Source organism: Euprymna scolopes, chromosome 20 (assembly GCF_053919585.1).
Source record: "Euprymna scolopes isolate OS-2025 chromosome 20, ASM5391958v1, whole genome shotgun sequence".
NCBI lineage: Eukaryota > Metazoa > Mollusca > Cephalopoda > Sepiida > Sepiolidae > Euprymna > Euprymna scolopes.
The window spans coordinates 2,320,192-2,336,489 of NC_136501.1; the positions used below are offsets into that span (position 1 = coordinate 2,320,192).

Below are 16,298 nucleotides of genomic sequence, written 5' to 3' on the forward strand. Positions count from 1 at the left end.
AAAGCCATGTGCAAGGAAGAAGGAAAGAAGACGTGTTACGCAGGTGGCCCGAAAGCAATAGGAAAAGATGCGTGCTGAACATGACCAGACAAGGACAGAGTACCATATGTTTGACACGACAGTTTTGTTAAGTACATTGGAGTGCAAGAGAACCTTTGAACAAGAGACAAAGCATTATTCTGAAAAGTACCTGTACATAAATGTCTGTTTTGCAAAAAAAAAAAAAAAAAAAAAAAAAGAGCGAGTTGAATTTTTTCCTTTTCTTTGTTTCCTTACGACTGTCTGAACACAACGTGTGGTCCTGTTGACATGTAACGACTATGTCACAGAAGGTTCAATCCTCAGTACGGATGATACTCAAAATACAATTGTGAATTACTTAGAACTTTTAGCCAGTCATGACGATGTGTAAGTTTGATTAACTAACATATGTGTTTGACAATGACTATCTTGAGTGAGTTCATGAACGTTGTGTGTGGAGTGAAGGATGTTTGTACGTGTGCCGAGAAAATTAGAAAAGAAATACTGATGTTTGGGTTTTTATATTACGTGCAAAATTCAGAGGTGAATATTTCAGTGCTTGGGATTGGTTGAAAAAAACTGTTGATTGAAATTCTCTCCATCTTTCAGAAGATTTTATCAGATGATTATATATATTCTCATTTCGTTTTTTTTTTAGTGTTCTTATTACTGGCCTAAAAGCCACACACCTCCAAATAACGAAGCCTATGGTAAGTAAAAATTATTAATTTCTAATCTATCAGCAAAAATGTTCACATGTATCATTGAATAATTATATTTTATTTGTATTATTTGCATTCTCCAAACTACTGTTCCCATCTTCAGTGTGATTTTCACAATGTTTCCGTCAATGGAACCTCCAAAAATTGGAAATACAATTGTTAATAACTTAGGACTTCTATCCAGTCATGGTTGATGGAACAAGAGCATGCTACTCCCTGTGAAATAAATAAAGAATTCTGTTTGAAATTTTATCCAAATTCTCGAGTTCAACAGAAATATTTCCAAGTATTACAAGATACACTGAAGAAGGTCGGAGGTTACCACCAAAACATAATGAAAATCTCTCAAGATGAGACCAGTAGTCCGATGAATTTAAATATAACGAATCTTCATCTAAAAAAAATTCAGAAACAACAATTAAAGTCATTTATTTAATCGTGCTGTGGAGAATGGTGAAAACTTTTGTATAAATCCTTTTTTTTTTTTTTTTTTTTTTTTTAATAAACATTCCACAAATTATTTGAGAAATTAGATTGCTGCCTTTAGCCCCCTGGGTTTTCAATGTTTTTCTATGTCTAAAAACATCAATGGAAGACCAAACAATAGTATGCATTGGAATAAAAAAAAAATTACACAAGTCATAGACCACTTTCGTTATAACTATAAAATTTAAAAAAATTAATATTATGCTCATTGGGAGATTTAAATCCAATCACAAAGTCAGCCGTGCTAGCATTCTATCTCAAGGCCACTGGCAATTAACACTATAATGTGACTATTATGTTTGAACCATGTTCATTACAGTTCAAACCTCTCTCAGACCCCCACGCTGTCTGGTACCGTCAAAAAGGAACAAACAAGCAAAAATAAATAAATCCAACTTTTCTTTCTGTTTTAGCAAAAGTCATTTATTTCCATTTTCCAAACAACACCTGCTTTTTTTTTTCTGCTGTTCATTTCATCTGCCATGAGATGAACAAAACCCTGCCATCTCGCCATCAGCTTAAAAGTCTTGTTGTCACTGCGGAGCCACATCTCCATCTTACTTGGCATGTTTTTCTTTCTTCTCTCCGACTACTTCAGTCACAGCAGTCATCCTTGACTTTACACGTCCATCTTTTGCGGTGCAAACTTTTTTCTCTCTGGATCATATCGTGTCCTTTCTTTTTCTTGTCACACAGGCTTACACACACTTCCAAATTTGCATATGTGCTTTTTTTTTTGGCTTCTGCTGTTAATATCTTCATAAGCCAGCTATCCTACAGCTCCTGCTGATATTTTCCCATACGCCTCATACGCACTCGGTTACAACACAAGAATTGAGGGAAATTAGGCGTCTATAAATGCCAATGATACATCTTGCTTTGTTAACAGCCTGACTGCAATGTTTAGATGGCTTGAAGGATGAGTTGACCAGAAGATCAAGATCTTTTGTTTTCAAGATCTTTCTGAATATTTCTCTGCTACCAAAATGGAGTTTCCACAGATATTTACACTCGCTATCCTTTCGCTTTAAAATGGTGAACCCCCTCACAAATCGTAAAATGTTCTGCTGGTTAATCTGATTCAATCTGCTCTTCTCTTTGCAGCAATTCACCTCACGAAGAGAAGCAAAAGAAACAAACAAAAGCACGGCCTTGAAGAATATGAGCAGGTGAGTCTATCGGGTTGTATTTTGATGTCATTTTTTTTTATTTGAATTCAATGGTAAATTCAACTATGATCTTTGCTGGGATCAATTTATAAGTCATTTTTTACTAGACATCATGTGAAAATATGACACGTTTGATTTGGATCAAATAGGTTTCAAGGACTCCAGAAAATAAGCAAAATGAAAGAGACGATTTTGGGGCTACACCAGTTGATTTTCAATGTAGCATCAGTAAATAAACAGGTAATAAACCAGAGTTGTTTGGTTTTTCGTCACAACGTTGATTTTTGATTTACGAAAAGATTTATTTTTTATAAGGTCCTTGAAACCTAATTGATCCCGTTTTTCTAACTACAGTATTAAAACTTTATTTTTTTATTAGTATAAATTGGTTGCTTGTGTGAAATGGTCTCATCTTGCAATATCCGACATTTTTAATGATCTTAGACACTAAACAATGTGTTTTACAGAAGATGAGGTCAAAAAATAATAATTCTCATACTAATGTCAATTTCAATTCCTAATACTATTCTTAGTATTTCCTGTACTGAGGATTACTTAAGAGCCCTACTCAGTCATGGCTGACAGAATAAGAGCCCATGACATAGTGGATAGAGTACTTGGTAAAATTCAGTTGTATGTTACACTCTTCTGGAGGTTGAAGGTTCAATTCTCAGTGTGGATGACACTGAAAAATACAATTACTTAGACTTCTACCTAGTTATGGCTGATGCAACAAGAACATGCTGCCCTCATGGATTAAATAAAAGGATCCTTCAGAAATTCTGTGCAAATTCCCTGAATTAATCAGAAAGATTCCAGAGTTCAACAAGATACACCTGAAGAAAGTCGGAAGTTACATCGACCAAATCGTGCGAATAAAACTCAAGATGAGAACAGTAGTCTGAATAACTCCAATAATATTTCCAATCGTCATCTCAAAATTTCAGAAACAAAAATAAATTACAGATTATAGATTTAATATTAATAAATATATTATTAATAAATTACAGATTATAGATTTAATATTAATAAATATATTATTAATAAATTACAGATTATAGATTTAATATTAATAAATATATTATTAATAAATTACAGATTATAGATTTAATATTAATAAATATATTATTAATAAATTACAGATTATAGATTTAATATTAATAAATATATTATTAATAAATTACAGATTATAGATTTAATATTAATAAATATATTATTAATAAATTACAGATTATAGATTTAATATTAATAAATATATTATTAATAAATTACAGATTATAGATTTAATATTAATAAATATATTATTAATAAATTACAGATTATAGATTTAATATTGATAAATATATTATTAATAAATTACAGATTATAGATTTAATCGTTCCTTTTGCAATTCTGTACTGATTCCCGGAGTTCAAAAAGATTCATGTGAAGAAGGTCGGAGGTTACATCGACCAATACGTTGTGAGAATAACATCCAAGAAGGAGTAATCCAAAGAATATATAAACATGTTTTACTAAAAAAATTATATCGTTCTTCTCAGTGTCTAAAATTCATTGCATCAACAAAAACTTCATATGCACAATAATAATTGCATCTAACAATTGATGCAATTCATTCTGTTTTGTTAGCATGAAATTTGCCAGCAAACTTTATAAACATGATGCTATGAAATTGGTAGGATTCTAACATGCCGTTATCAACCTCGTCACTACAACTTCTCTCTGCATCTGTGATTCCATAAATGTTTAAACCAGTGGTTCCTGACCATTACGCCGTGGCACATTTATGTGCGGTGCAATGATTACTGGTGTGCCACAAATATGTCATAGGTGTAAGTTACAATTTGTAATAGGTGTAAGTTACAATTTGTAATAGGTGTAAGTTACAATTTGTAATAGGTGTAAGTTACAATTTGTAATAGGTGTAAGTTACAATTTGTAATAGGTGTAAGTTACAATTTGTAATAGGTGTAAGTTACAATTTGTAATAGGTGTAAGTTACAATTTGTAATAGGTGTAAGTTACAATTTGTAATAGGTGTAAGTTACAATTTGTAATAGGTGTAAGTTACAATTTGTAATAGGTGTAAGTTACAATTTGTAATAGGTGTAAGTTACAATTTGTAATAGGTGTAAGTTACAATTTGTAATAGGTGTAAGTTACAATTTGTAATAGGTGTAAGTTACAATTTGTAATAGGTGTAAGTTACAATTTGTAATAGGTGTAAGTTACAATTTGTAATAGGTGTAAGTTACAATTTGTAATAGGTGTAAGTTACAATTTGTAATAGGTGTAAGTTACAATTTGTAATAGGTGTAAGTTACAATTTGTAATAGGTGTAAGTTACAATTTGTAATAGGTGTAAGTTACAATTTGTAATAGGTGTAAGTTACAATTTGTAATAGGTGTAAGTTACAATTTGTAATAGGTGTAAGTTACAATATGTTATAGTTGTAAGTTACAATATGTTATAGTTGTAAGTTACAATATGTTATAGTTGTAAGTTACAATATGTTATAGTTGTAAGTTACAATATGTTATAGGTGTAAGTTACAATTTGTTATAGATAAAAAAAGTTTTCATATCGTTATAATCAGTTGATTGTATTAAATACTAACTCTCACATTATTATCATATGTAATCTATCCCAGGTTACACCGGTATGTTGAAAATTTTGATTTTGTTGTGCAAAAAAAAGGTTGCTATTTTTCCCTCTTTTTCTCGAGTCTTTTATTGGCACATGTTTTTATTTCTCAACTTCGTTTTTGGTCTCCTGATTTATCAGAGAGGGACCTATGTTTTCTGTTGCGTCCGTGCAACCGTGCATCCATGCGTCCGTTCACGCATCCATTATTTCAGACTATTTCCAGATAACCGTCTATTTATTTTTCCTGAAATTTTGCCATAAATTCTATTTGATTAAATTAGATGTCCACAGTAAAAAAAAAAATGTTTTTGCAAAAATACCTGTTGCGTCCCCAGGGGCTCAAAAGAGGTAAAAAATACCCCAAAATGGCCAAAAATGACGGTTTTGCCCTATCACTTTTGACCCATCCATTAGATTTTTCTGAAACTTGACCAAAATGTTCTTAATATTAATCCAGTATGGGTGACATTGACAAAATTCTAGTTCGCATCCCCAGGGACTTTTAGTGCTAAAAACACCCCTTTTTGTGGGTCTTTTTTCATATTTCTCCAAAACTTGAGCTTGAATAAAACTATGGTAGCAAAAAATGCTAAAAATATTTGATGCAAAGCCATCCGTCATCATCATCATCATCCGTCATCATCATCCGTCATCATCAGCATCATCATCATAATATTTGGTTTAACATCCGTTATATATGCTGGCATGTGTTGGACCACTTTTAGAAATTGACTTCCAAACTAACCAATCTCTGGTTAAGTCTTTATTTATCTCCCTTTCTCTCGTTTATCGTCATCATTTCTTCCCATATTTTCCTTGGCCTTCCCCTACTAACTGACCCTGCTATCTCAACTCTTCTATATTTACTAACCCAATATAACTCTTAGCCTTTTTCACAATAGTCACACCATCAATGTCTCCTGTTTTATATCGTTCAGATTTAATCATCCTTTGAGGTCGTAAGATTTTACGCCTGTTTTTGAAATTCACATTAGGCTTCTCCAAGTATAGGCTTATATCATCATCAATTTTACAATGCCAAGTATTCCCAAATAGTCACGTATCTAAGTATTAACCAAGCTCAATATTGTTTAACTGCTGCACTGATTTTTTTTCCACGCTCCAGTGTGCCAACATAAAATAACCATAAATTCAACATCTGAAAACGAGGTTACAAATATTTGGTCTTTTTCTTCTTCTGCGATTTCTTATTAATATCTTGTCTGTGGAAAATTGGAAAGGTTATACTGCTTTTCTCCTCATTCCGATTCGGAAATATTCATTAATTTTTTCCTCTTTTTTTTTCTTTTTGCAATCAAATTGTCGTAGAGATCGCAGCTGCCATCTAAAGAATTCATATATCCTCCATTTTTGTTCTCCTGTTCACTGCTTCCCCGGCCCGTTGACTACTAACTTGGCAGAAATTACTGATTAACCGTTCAACGCGACTTTGATGTTAAACAGTGAACACAAATAAAGTGATCGCTTGCTAGAGGTTTCCCTCTCTTTCCTATTTTTTTAAACTCTCTTTTCGCTCCATCAAGGCTTTTTATCTCTTTATTTTTTTACTCTGTCACTGGTTGCTCTCTCTCTCTCTCTCTTTCTCTCTCCACTTCTTTATTTTCATCCAATCACATTTTTGTTTCTTTCCCTCTTTGCAATATATATATATATATATATATAATGGTTGTATAGATTGGTTTCCTAGATGTAAATCCAATGAAACCCGTGTGATAACTAAAAAGTGCTCAATGGAGGACAGAGCTGGTATATAGCCTGTTTATTATGCAAACATTATTGGTTACATATGTGCATACATGTTTCAGTTGAATCCTAATTCAAGCCGACCACTTCATCAGATCAAAAAAAGGAGCGATATTGCTCCTTTTTTTGATCTGATGAAGTGGTCGCCTTGAATTAGGATTCAACTGAAACCTGTATGCACATATGTAACCAATAATGTTTGCATAATAAGCAGATTATATATATATAATGGAGGAGTATAAGTAGGCTATAGCAATGCAGGGAACCAAATGAAAGGAGGTCTTATAGAGTAGGTTTTTTTTTTTAAATTTTATCTTCATATACTCATTTAAAACAAGAACATTGCAGCTAATTCTACCCTTTGCAACCAACCCCCAATATTTCCTACTGTATCAGAAAACATGCTATTTGATATACAAATATCTGTACGTGAGTTGGAACAATTAGATCGAGGGCATTGCCAGGGCCGCTGCGAGGAAGGTGGGCTCTCTCTCTACCGTGCTAGAAAACTACTCACACCCGAAAGTATCCTGTACCTCTACAAGGCAACCATTCGCCCATGTATGGAGTATTGCTGTCATATTTGGGCTGGTGCATCGGCTACTAGTCTCTCGCTCCTTGACAAGGTTCAAAAGAGAGTCGCAAATCTGATAGGCCCTGAACTGACATCTAAGCTTCAGCCTCTGTCCCATCGACGAAACGTTGCATCCCTCTGCCTGTTCTACAAGTATTTTAATGGTAAATGCTCTAACGAACTGCAAGCACTTGTGCCCCCACGATGTGAACACCCTCGACAGACCCGACAGGCTGCAAAATCCCACCCCCACACTGTAGAGATCCCTAGATGTAAAAGATCTTTCTACTCCAGTAGTTTCTTCCCCAGAACCGCTAGACTCTGGAGTTCTATTCCAGGTCCCTGCTTCCCCAACTGTACTGACATGCAGAAGTTTAAGTGCAACGTGAACAGACATCTTGCTGCCCAAATCCCTACATAGTACCCCAGTAGCTACCCCTGATAGTAGCCCCCTACACTAAAGTGGCAATGTGCCTTGTTTGGGGTGAAAATGTAATTTAAAAAAAAAAAAAAAAAAATGATGTTGCCAAGCTAATCAAAAACCTTGATTCCAGTAAAGCAACCAGCCTTGGCGGTATTCCAATTATAGTACTCAAGATTTCAACCAGAACTAGCGCCCATCCATACAAAACTGTTTAAACGTTGTCTAAAGGAGAATTGCTTCCCATCACCCTGGAAAATCTCCTCAGTATGCCCTGTATTTAAGAATTCAGGTGCTTGCTCATCTCCCTCTCAGTACAGGCCAATAAGTCTGCTGTGTGTCATGAGTAAATTGCTGGAATCTGTGTTAAATAGAGAAGTAATCAACCATCTCAGCAAAAATAACCTTCTTAGTGACACGCAATATGGTTTCCGTTCTGCTAGATCTACAGCAGATGTGCTTACAGTTATATCTCATAGGATTAGCGAATCTCTCGACAGGGTACCTTACTAGGGCGATTGCTCTTGTCATATCTAAGGCCTTTGATAGGGTATGGCATAAAGGTTTACTTCACAAGATCTCCAGCTACGGTATAGCTGGAAATGTCTTCTCAATTATTAAATCATTTCTCTCTGATAGGTTCATAAGAGTAGTGGTTGATGGGCAGAAATCAGAAGCTCACAGTATTAATGCTGGAGTCCATAAGGGGTTCATCCTGGGCCAAACTCTCTTCCTGATCTACATTAATGATCTTCCAAGTCACATCCTTACATCATTTGATGACACTACTATCTATGGTAGCACATCTAAGACCGTAAACGACCAAGTTCTCTCTGATTCTCTCTCCTCTGATCTTGAGCAAGTGGTACAATGGGGAAAGAGGTGGCTTGTTACTTTTAATGCATCTAAAACCAAGCTTTTATCTTTACATCATCAAGACTCTGATCCCCCTCTGTCATAAATTGAAATGAATGGCTTTCGTTTTGGGGAGGCCTCATGTTTTGACAAGCTTCTGGGCTTGACCTTTACTCCTGATCTGAAATGGAACACATACATTAAATCCGTTGCTAATGCCGCTGGAAAAATGGTGGGATCCTTCTATTGATCCAGTAGATATCTCACTGCTGATGCAATTCTCTATCTATATAAGAGCCCGGTCCATCCAAGGATCGAGTACTGTTGCCACATTTGGGCAGGAGTCGCTAGAAAGGACTTATCCTGCCTTGATAGAGTTCAAAATAGACTTCGTAGCCTCGTAGGAGATGTCCTTTTCTCTTCCCTGCAACCTCTTTCTCACAGAAGAGATGTTGCGAGCTTGTCTCTGCTTTATTGTTATTTTCATGGCATGTGCTCGGCTGAGCTCTAATCTAGGCCCCCCCCCTCCCTCGCCAAACTTTCACAAGAAACACCTGTCTAGCAGAAAACACTATCAATAATTTCCCTCACCCTTTATCTGTGTCTATACCTACACGTAGATTCCAATGAGCAAAGCTTCTTTCTTAGAACTACACGCCTATGGAATTGTCTTCCATTTTCCTGCTTTCCAGCTGACTACAATATAGTTGTCTTCAAGTCTAACATAAACAAGTTTTTGATGAGCCGTTCCATATAAGTTAACAAATTTACCAAATTTCCATTACTAACGATGACTATATTATCCACTTTCTACTGTACACTCATTAACCCTTATCCTCGAGTGGCCTTTTGGCCTTGATACGTGGTGATGCCTATGTAAAAAAAAAAAAAAAAAGAATTAGCCCCTTCTCCCTCTTTCCTTCCCCTCTCTCTCATTCTATCTCTTTCTCTCTCTCTCTCTCTCTCTCCAACTATGGGCTAAATAATATTTTTACTTGTCGTGACATTCCATTTTGTTTATGATGGGCTATCCCCATGTTTTTATTCTTTTCGTTTTTATATTGCGTTTGCTGTTAGCAATAAAAACATAAACTGGGCTGATACAGAATTAGAAATTGTAAACTATATTTAATTCCCAAAATGAATAAGTTATAATTAGTTTTAAGTTTCTGAAGTTTTAATTAATTTGTTAATAAATCAATACCATTTAGGCTTACTGCTCATTAGATCAGCCAAGTTGAGCCTCGTCCGCACATTTTGAAAATACCAAGAAATACTGTAAGTTTGTAATTTTGACTTGGAAGTAGCTGTAAGAAGCAGAGTTGCAGAATTGAAGAGATTTGGGTTGGAATCGGACTCTTAAGAATGCTAGAAGTCAAAGTCAGATTTTTGTTTTTTTATTTTGTTTTATTGTTAAAATTTTTTACAGGTAATTCTTGGTGCAAAATCGGATACAATTAGTTTTAGCTTTAAAAACAGCAAAATTTTATGTCTGTAATTTTGTTGCTACAAATCGCCAAAAGTTGTTTGAATATTTTTAGTTGAATGATAAAAAAAATGCTGTATCTCCAAAAGGTCAACAGTCAATCTGAATCTTGAAAGACTTTAAAATGATGATGATGATGATGATGATAGTCATAGTAATCTGATGCACCATAGTGTCTGCTATGGCTATACAATTGAAACTGGAGTTGCCTTTCCAGATGCAGGCCTAGGTGAGTTTTAAGGGAACCTAGGGTTGCCCAGTAACCAGTGTCCTCCTCTCAGCATAGCAGGCAAAGTCTGATGGAAAAGCAAACCAATATGGTCAGAGCCAGAACAGCTGCATGATTTGTCAGAAAGATGTTACAGTGCTTCACTGTCCACCTGCCAACCCTAACCCCAAACCAGATTTTTTGTCAGGGTTTAGTCTTTAGCCTTTGCCTTTCTCAAGGCATTCACAAGGCAGTGGGGCTGTTTTTCTTGGCACGGTACATTCAGCACCTAGCCTTCTCAAATAGTTACCCATCTAGTACTGCCTAGGTTCATTGTTGCTTTACTTTGGTGATCTGGTGAGAACTAGTGTGTTAATGTGATTATGCTGTGTTTCTCTCTGATAGGTTCATAAGAGTAGTGGTTGATGGGCTCACAGTATACTGGAGTCTCTCAGGAGTCCATCCTGGGCCCAACTCTTTTCCTGATCTACATCAATGATCTCCCAAATCACATCTTTAGATCATTCGTAGACATTTATACTGACGACACAACCATCTATAGCAACACTTCAAAGGCTGTAAATGACCAAGTTCTCTTTGATTCTCTCTAATCGGATCTTGATCACGTGGTACACCGGAGAAAGAGGTGGCTGGTTAATTTTGATGAATCTAAAACCAAGTTTCTATCTTTACATCATCAACGCTCTGATCCCCATCTTGCATCAATTGAAATGAATAGCTCTCGTCTTGGGGAGGTTCCATGTTTTGACAAGCTTCTGATCTGAAATGAAATGTGTACATCAAATCTGTTGCCAAGGTGACTGGAAAAATGGTGGGATCGTTCTACCGCTCCAATAGATATTTCACTGCTAATGCCATTCTCTACCTGTATAAGAGCCAAGTACGTCCAAGGATGGAGTACTGTTGCCACATCTGGGCAGGATTTGCTAAAAGCAGCATGTCCTGCTTTGACAAAGTTCAAAATAGACTTCATAACCTAGTGGGAGATGCCCTTTTCTCTTCCCTGCAATCTCTTTACCACAGAAAAGATGTTGCAAGCCTGCCTCTGCTTTATTGTTATTCTCATGGCAAGTGCTTGTCTGAAGTTAATTTATGGTCCCTTCTTGCCTGACTATCACGAAAAACACTCGTCTAGTTGAAACCACTATCAATAATTTCCCCCATCTGTGCCTAAACCTAAATGTAGATTCCATGAACAAAGTTTCTTTCTTAGAACTGCACGCCTGTGAAACTCTCTTCCATTGTCCTGCTTTCCAACTGACTACGATATGGTCGTCTTCAAGTCCAATGTAAACAAGTTCTTGATGACCGTCTCCTTAAGTAATCAATTTACCAAATTTGCATTATTAGCTATTACTATAGCATTTTCCATTTACTACTGTACACTTTTAACCCTTATCCTCGAGTGTCCTCCGGGCCTTGATAAGTGGTAACTCCTTTGTAAATATATATATATGTATAATCATTATTATTTCATATCTATATAAAATTTTATGTATCGATTTTCAGTATTTACTCCAACAGTGCTCAGTACATGAGTAGAGCTAGGTATTAAATTATGGAAATATATTTATGGCAATTAAGCTACACAGAATTTTTCGTGTTTCATTCACGAGAAAGAAAAGTGGAAAATTCTGTGTAGTTTAATTGCTAGATATATTTTCATAACTTTCTATACATTATTATTTATGTATTTATTAACTTATTTTTTAATCAATATATTAGTGGATTAGATTGCATCTACATTTTGTTATTGGAAAGCTCTATTTTACACTAGAGTTATGAATTTGACAGCTGTCATGTTTCTAAATCTCTGAAACAGCTACATGGTAAACAACTGATGATCCTCGTTTTTGATTTAACAATTAAAGTTTTTCTTTTCATTGTTATATGGTTGAATTCCATTTGTATTTTATAACTTTTTAACAGTAAGTTGATTTATGAAAGTCTTAAGTGGACAACATGTTGAACTTGGCATCCTTAGGAATTTAAAAATGAAATTTTTGTTTTTTTATATTTTTTTTGGAAAATATTCTAAGCTTCTTTAGACTCTCTCTCTCTCTCACACACACACATATCTATCTATCTATCTATCTATCTATCTATATATATATATATATATATATATATATATATATATATAGATAGATAGATATGATTATAAAATGGGATAAAAATCCAATGATATGGTTTTAAAAATGGCGGTGGAAAGATCTAGAAGCACAACATTTCAGCTGTCATACAGACTTTCTCAAGTGTGAAAATAGTCAATGACAAAGGGGTAAGTTATTTAAAGGAATATATACTAAAAGAGGGGAGAGCAGCATGTCTCTTTTTATGTAAATTAGGAAATTGTATACATGTATGCAGTTTGTGATAATTATGAAAAAAAATTGAATATGCTAATTCTTGGGAAACGTTCTGTGTGCCTCAATGGGAATAAAAACTATAAATTTACAGAAATTAACATGTAAAAATAATAAAGTAATATGGTCTTATGGAAAGACATGAGATTCCTTAATTTGTTAAGTTCTGAGATATTGTGTTGAACAAAGATGGCGGCGTAGTTCAAATCAGTAACCAAGATGGCGGCCAAGAATCAAATGCGGTCCGTGGTGTAGTTAACCTGTTAAGTTCTGAGATATTGTGCTGAACAAAGATGGCAGCGTGGTTCAGATCAGTAACCAAGATGGTGGCCAAGAATCAAATGCGGTCCGTAGCGTAGTTAACCTGTTAAGTTCTGAGATATTGTGTTGAACAAAGATGGTGGCGTAGTTCAGATCAGTAACCAAGATGTCGGCACAGAATCAAATGCGGTCCGTGGCGTAGTTAACCTGTTAAGTTCTGAGATATTGTGTTGAACAAAGATGGTGGCGTAGTTCAGATCAGTAACCAAGATGTCGGCCAAGAATAAAATGCGGTCCGTGGCGTAGTTAACCTGTTAAGTTCTGAGATATTGTGTTGAACAAAGATGGCGGCGTAGTTCAAATAAGTAACCAAGATGGCGGCCAAGAATCAAATGCGGTCCGTGGCGTAGTTAACCTGTTAAGTTTTGAGATATTGTGTTGAACAAAGATGGCGGCGTAGTTCAGATCAGTAACCAAGATGGCGGCCAAGAATCAAATGCGGTCCGTGGCGTAGTTAACCTGTTAAGTTCTGAGATATTGTGTTGAACAAAGATGGCGGCGTAGTTCAAATCAGTAACCAAGATGGCGGCCAAGAATCAAATGCGGTCCGTGGTGTAGTTAACCTGTTAAGTTCTGAGATATTGTGCTGAACAAAGATGGCGGCGTGGTTCAGATCAGTAACCAAGATGGCGGCCAAGAATCAAATGCGGTCCGTAGCGTAGTTAACCTGTTAAGTTCTGAGATATTGTGTTGAACAAAGATGGTGGCGTAGTTCAGATCAGTAACCAAGATGTCGGCCAAGAATCAAATGCGGTCCGTGGCGTAGTTAACCTGTTAAGTTCTGAGATATTGTGCTGAACAAAGATGGCAGCGTAGTTCAGATCAGTAACCAAGATGGCGGCCAAGAATAAAATGCGGTCCGTGGCGTAGTTAACCTGTTAAGTTCTGAGATATTGTGTTGAACAAAGATGGCGGCGTAGTTCAAATAAGTAACCAAGATGGCGGCCAAGAATCAAATGCGGTCCGTGGCGTAGTTAACCTGTTAAGTTTTGAGATATTGTGTTGAACAAAGATGGCGGCGTAGTTCAGATCAGTAACCAAGATGGCGGCCAAGAATCAAATGCGGTCCGTGGCGTAGTTAACCTGTTAAGTTCTGAGATATTGTGTTGAACAAAGATGGCGACGTAGTTCAGATCAGTAACCAAGATGGCGGCCAAGAATCAAATGCGGTCCGTGGCGTAGTTAACCTGTTAAGTTCTGAGATATTGTGTTGAACAAAGATGGCGGCGTAGTTCAGATCAGTAACCAAGATGGCGGCCAAGAATCAAATGCGGTCTGTGGCGTAGTTAACCTGTTAAGTTCTGAGATATTGTGTTGAACAAAGATGGCGGCGTAGTTCAGATCAGTAACCAAGATGGCGGCCAAGAATCAAATGCGGTCTGTGGCGTAGTTAACCTGTTAAGTTCTGAGATATTGTGTTGAACAAAGATGGCGGCGTAGTTCAGATCAGTAACCAAGATGGCGGCCAAGAATCAAATGCGGTCTGTGGCGTAGTTAACCTGTTAAGTTCTGAGATATTGTGTTGAACAAAGATGGCGGCATAGTTCAGATCAATAATCAAGATGGCGGCCAAGAATTAAATGTGGTCCGTGACATAGTAAATGGTGAACTGATTGAATCCAAAATTCGACAATTTTTATAATAATTTTGAAATGTTTTCATTGGTTGTTTAGCACAGCCGTTGGTTATAAAAATGATTGGCGAATCCATTTGTCTCATACCCCCATTAGGAGTCAAAAACATTTTACACTTGGCAACGCTGGGTCTTCCTGCTAGTATTTAATATAACTTAACTATGGATATCCAAATTAAAAGTTGCTATGAAGAGATCCAAGGGATCTAAATCTTATATCAGGATTTTAGATTAAATGTTTCTTTTCTAAAATTAAGCGCAGCAGTTGAAATCTTACTTCAAATCCTTTTTATGTCATGTGATCAAATAAACCAATCAGATATCTACTCTCATATATGTGACTATAACTGACCCTTGAGTCAAACAATGTCAATCATCTATGCTATATTTGTGATCAATCTCTTTGATGAAAATGAAAACAAAGGCCTGTACCAAGATCAAAAATATTTTTTCTCAAGTAAATCTTTAAGATTCCAGTGGTTGTATTCATTTTGTAGTAGGAGGATATACACTGTCGAGTGTGTTTGAGTTGAACTTTTTTTTTCTACTTTATTCATAATGTCTGAAGATACTGGATTCCTGATCTAAAATGATCCAAACATTGATGTTCTTGTTTTTTTGTTTTAATTTTTTTTCCTTTACAAAAGCCAATCATGTTCTGCAAAAACAAAACAACAGTTTTTTTCTACAAAACAAACAAACCAAATGCGATGAATAAATATTTGAAGATATACAATCTTGAAGCATAAAACCAACCAAAATCACTGGATTTAACATTAAATAACCCGAAAAGTGCTGATGTGTTGCAAACCGAAACTAATTCATTTGAATTTGAATTTGAAAAAGTGAAAATTATAGAAATTAAAAAAATAAAAATGGTAATATGAGGTCCATTCCTGGGCAACACCAATGATCCCTGCTAATACTGAGATGCACTTAACGCCAAGATCATATAACTAATATGTAACAATTATAGATTTGAAATTATCAATCTTCCATAGACAAATTGTTTGCATCCTCAGCATCATCATCATCAGCAGCAGCAACAGCAAGGTGACAGTGGCTAAGTGGTTAATGACATGGACTGACAACTGGGTATGCTAAGTTTGAATCAAATTAGTTCCACAAATACACTTTCACTTTGAGATGTTGGCAACCTTCACATGATCCCTCCTGTAAATACCCGATGGTTTTCTAGAAAGAATTCTAACAAGAAAGATATCAAGGAAACAGATGCCAACAACAACAAAAAGAATCATCTGATTTATTCAAAATGAATTAATGATGCTCAGCAACAAAAATGCACGACACAATCACGTCGACACACTGGTTCTTATTAGATCACTGAAGTTAAGCAATGTTGATCCTGGTTACCATTTGGGAATACCAGGCGATGTATGCATGATGACGTCAACACCTCCCTACTGCAAAAACCTAACATCATTATCATAATGGTTATATACAAGCAACTGAGGCCGGCTTGTGAACTTGATATTACCATGAAACTTCTTCCTTTAGAAGAAGTTGGTTCAACCCACTTTGGGTGAGTGCCACTTTTGTACGGTAAAAACAATTTTTTTTTTCACCAAATTTCTAGTGGTTCG

At 35.6% G+C, this 16,298-nt stretch overlaps 1 protein-coding gene across 1 annotated transcript in view; it reads left to right on the forward strand.

Moving 5' to 3' along the window:
- The window catches only part of LOC145241291 (regulator of G-protein signaling 7-like), a gene marked incomplete in the record, with an annotated part of 531,541 nt that overhangs the window by 347,030 nt on the left and 168,213 nt on the right, over positions 1–16,298 (forward strand). The window contains 2 exon segments of the mRNA XM_080104037.1: positions 680–731; positions 2,334–2,398. Of these exon segments, the coding sequence (XP_079960163.1) occupies positions 680–731; positions 2,334–2,398 (117 nt within the window).